The sequence below is a fragment of the Nycticebus coucang genome, unplaced genomic scaffold, assembly GCF_027406575.1.
Source record: "Nycticebus coucang isolate mNycCou1 unplaced genomic scaffold, mNycCou1.pri scaffold_49, whole genome shotgun sequence".
In the NCBI taxonomy this organism is placed as follows: domain Eukaryota; kingdom Metazoa; phylum Chordata; class Mammalia; order Primates; family Lorisidae; genus Nycticebus; species Nycticebus coucang.
The window spans coordinates 1,357,433-1,361,975 of NW_026515580.1; the positions used below are offsets into that span (position 1 = coordinate 1,357,433).

Below are 4,543 nucleotides of genomic sequence, written 5' to 3' on the forward strand. Positions count from 1 at the left end.
CCTGGAGTCTTGTAGTTCTCTAAGTGACTGTTCTGCTTTATCACTCTTCTTTTCTGCCTCTATAACTAATAGGTTAACTCAAAAACTTTGTCCTCTAGCTCTGAGGTTCTTTCTTCTCCATGGCCTAACCTGTTTTTGATACTTTCTACTGCATCTTTACATTCCCTGATTGTCTCCTTCCTTAAACTCTGCCATATCCTTTCTATATTGTACATATCTCTCATTCAACTTTTGGTTCTGTCTGTCCATTTTCTCATCAATTCCTTTTATTGTCTATATTTTAAATTCCCTTTCTGTAAAGTCCATTAATTATTAATAGGTAGAGTCTTCTGCAGTAGATACCTCTCCAAGAACTCCCATTAGGGAGTTCCTCTGTTTTGCATTTTTATGTTGCACCAATTGTTCTGTTGGTTCCTCCTCATGTGTTCTTTCTTCTTGTTCACTTTCTTGTCCTCCTTTTCCCTTCTCACTGCCTCCCTTCTTTCAAATTCCCTCGTCTCAGAGCTTTGGTCTTGAAATGGCCTCAGCCTGAGAAAACCCAAATTTTTCTCATGGCCAAATAAACAGAAATCCTTGTTCTTGATGACAATATTTTGCAATATGTCACCAGGACACCAGGTGATGCTATGGTTTTCTTAGGAGACAGAGAGCACCACCAGCAACCCCTATGTTCTTTATTCCAAACTTAGTTGCCTTCATTGATCGTCTGATTGTTTCTTCAGCATTCTCATCCTGCAAGGCTGGGCTTTTAAAGCTCACAAGAACCTTTCAGGGGAGGTCTCACTGTGCCCCCTGACTTCAGTTCCTAAGGGGTACACAGAGTCCCTTAGCCTGTCCCAGGAGTGGATTTATAATCCTTCCAGGTGGAATTAAGATGGCTGTGCTTTAGGCACTTTCTAAGACCTTCTCATGACCTTCCCACAATGGGAGACCACTGGCCACTGAGACCTTCTCATTATGGCTGCCTCACCAGCCATCAAACCTATGGCAAATCCACTCCAATCAGTGTTCAAATGTAGTTACTATATGTTCAAGTCCCCCTCCCTTCCAAGATTTCCACTCAATGCATAGTTCCCCCAACAATTGAAAAACCCTGATAGTCTTCCTCCCTTCCACACCTTTGTGGGAGTCCAGCCGATCCAAGCTGATAGAAATCACCTGCCTAATTTATAACATTTCCACCACTTGGGATCATATGCTGTATCCAGCTCACTCCCTCCTGGCTGTGCTCCCTGAGCTATGACTCTGGATAATTTCCCCCACGCCAAGTATGGTTGGGTTTTCTCTTTTTCCCCAGACATTTTCGTACAGCTCAGTTGAACAATTCTTTGGGTTCACTATCTTGCTCCACACCCATCATCACTGTTTTTATGAAAAGCAGTGCAGCAAACAAGAGTGTGGACTCAGTGCAGGGTCATAGTCCATCGTAACTCAGCCTCTTCCTTGGAGAAATTGAAAAATGTGTGAAAACTCTCAAAGGCATGTTTCGTTTTTTTTTTTTGTCTGTTTGTTTGTTTTTTTTTTGTTATTTTTTAAGGGAGAATATTTCTATTAGATGCAAAAGAAATTGCATACTCAGCATACTTATTGATGGCTCTCATATTTATTATTTTTCTTTTTTTTTTTTTCCCCAGTGATGGAGGCCAGCAACATCTACCAAAAATGTTTATTAGGAATTGAAGGGGAAAGGTGATTAGAATAGAAATGATTGCCAGTTATACAGTTGTCTATGCCACTGACCATTTTTTCTTTTTTCTTTTATTATTTATTAAGTCATATACACATAGATCATTTACACATTAATCCATTTATGGAGTACAATGTTCTGCTTTTATATACAATTTGGAATGCTTAGATCAAATTTGTTAATATAGAGATTCACTTCATTTACTTAATTATTATTTTAAGACATCTATATTCTATACTTAGATATGACACATACCCTTGAAATATGCTCCATAGGTGTGGCCCCACCATTTACCCTTCCTCCATCAACCCTCCTCACTCCCCTCCCATCCCCCTCATCTTCCCTTCTACATCCTGGTCTCTAGTTGTGATTTATCTTTCATACAAAAGTGTGAATGATTATAAATTGGTTTCATAAAAGTACTGAGAACATTGGATACTTTTTCTTCCATTCTTGAGATGCTTTACTAGGAAGAATATGTTACAGCTCCATCCATGTAAACAAAAAGGAGGTAAAGTCTCCATCTTTTTTAAGGCTACGTAGTATTCCATGGTATACATATACCACAGTTTATTAATCAATTCATAGGTGGATTGACACTTGGTCTTCTTCCATGACTTGGCAATTATTAATTGAACTGCAGCGAACAATCTGGTGCAAATATCTTTGTTACATAGTGATTTTTTGTCTTTTGGATATGCACCTAGTATACGAATTGCAGGGTCAAATGGCAGGTCTACTTTTAGATCCCTAAGTGTTCTCCAAACTTCTTTCCAAAAGGACTGTATTAGCTTACAGTATTAGCTTTCCACCAAAAGTGCAGAAGTGTTCCCTTTTATCTAAATCCATATGTTTCTGACAAAGGTATGATAACCAGAATCCATGGAGAAATCAAACTTATTAATAAGAAAAGAACAAATGATCCCATTTCATTGTGGGCAAGAGACTTGAACAGAATCTTCACTGAAGAAGAAAAGTGCATGGCCTACAGACATATAAAAACTGCTCATCATCTTTAATCATCAGTGAAATGCAAATCAAAACCACTTTGAGATATCATCTAATTCCAGTAAGAGCAGCCCACATAACAAAATCTCAAAGGCACGCTTTTAGAATTATTTTCATACATGTAAAGCAACAAGCAGAATTCTGGTAGAGGAAGACTACAGCTTTCAGTATTGTCATTTTTATTACATTTATTTCATAAATAGCAAGAGCACATATAAATTAGAGAAGAAAAGTAACAGGAAAGAGGACAATTTTTCAGAAAACTGCACCAGTATCCAATATGAAATCCTTTTGTCAAGTTATAAATCTCAGGAATGGCTCTATGAAAACTTACTAAACTTAGCACTTTAAGGCCCAGTTATACAGGAGAGATATTAAATTACTGAGTCATTTGTTTAACAAAAACAAAAATGTAAAAAAGCAGAGAACTGGTTGCTTTGGCAAAAAAACAAAAGAACCATATCATTAAAAGGAGAAACACAACAAGGATATGGAAATTCACATTTGCCTTTGAGGACCACAATGTCCACTGAGTTCTGAACCAGTGATCTATGTGTCACAGGCAAGAGGCTGTTCTGATGAGAAGTCTTCCCAGGGCCCCCTTCACATGCTTATTACTCAGGCTGTAGATGAAGGGATTCAGCATGAGGGTGACCACTGTGTACATCACTGAGACAATAGAAGTTCTCTGGGAAGAATGTGTCCCAGAAGAACTCAGGTAGACCCCAATTCCTGTTCCATAGAACAAGCAGACCACACAGAGGTGAGACCCACAGGTGGAAAATGCTTTATACTTGCCTGCCATGGATGACAACCTCATTAAAGAGGAGAATATCTGAGAATAAGAGAATAGGATCCTCATGACAGGAAACACACCCAGAAACACATTTGACACATACAATATGATGGTATCAACGAGGGGATCAGAGCAGGTCATCTTGAGGAGATGAGCCATTTCACAGAAGAAATGTGGGATTTCAGTGCCTACAGAGAAGGTCAGTCTTGTGATCAGTAGAACATGAACCATGGCAACCAGAGACATGATGAATAAAGGCATCAGAACCAGGAGGCCACAGAGGTAGGGGTTCATGATGACCATATAGTGAAGAGGGTGGCAGATGGCTACAAACCAGTCATAGACCATCACAGTCAGCAGGAAATTATCCAGTCCACCAAACATCATTACAAAATACATCTGAGTGAGGCATCCTATGTAGTAGATGTCTTTGCTTTGCGTTTGGATGTTCACTAACATCTTTGGAATCATGGTGGAGGTAAAACAGATGTCAGCCAAGGAAAGGATGGAAAGGAAGAAGTACATGGGGGTGTGCAGGTGAGAGTCAGAGCATATAGCCAGGAGTACAAGCAGATTCCCGAGCATTGTGACCAGGTACATGGATAAGAACAGCCCAGAGGGAAGGGGCTGCAGTTCAGGATCTTCTGAGAGGCCCATGAGGAGGAATTGTGATACTTCTGTGTGTTTTTCTGCTTCCATGTAGCTAGTAGTGTGTCTGTCAGGGAGGAAGATAAATGGAACATTTTATAAAATGCCAGGTTACACCTTGGCTAGTTATCACAGTATAATGATTCTTCACAGTCAGTAGAGTCTTTTCAAAGACTGTATTCACTTTGTTGAGCAGGAGGCCACTTGTATTTGAAATGTGAAGAATTTCTCAGACTTCCTTCCAATTAGCAGCAATCCCTCTATTTTCTCATCTACTCACTAGATTTGATTCTCATATTAAACCTCTTGTCATTAACCAATTTCTTCCTTGATAGAATCTTTCAAGTTATTGCAGTCATAGCCCATCTTTTTTTTTTTTCATAATCCATTTTTTCAGAATCCTT

The 4,543-nt window shown here is 39.2% G+C and overlaps 1 protein-coding gene across 1 annotated transcript; it reads right to left on the reverse strand.

Moving 5' to 3' along the window:
• Positions 1-3,251: 3,251 nt before the first annotated feature.
• LOC128579370 (olfactory receptor 7D4-like) lies at positions 3,252-4,190 on the reverse strand. The gene has a single exon (XM_053581501.1). It carries the CDS (start codon positions 4,188-4,190, stop codon positions 3,252-3,254), a length of 939 nt encoding a protein of 312 aa, XP_053437476.1.
• Between the last annotated feature and the right edge of the window lie 353 nt (positions 4,191-4,543).

Coding starts and splice junctions, on each gene's coding strand:
- LOC128579370 (XM_053581501.1), bottom strand. CDS start 4,190: ATGGAAGCAGAAAAACACACAGAAGTATCACAATTCCTCCTCATGGGC.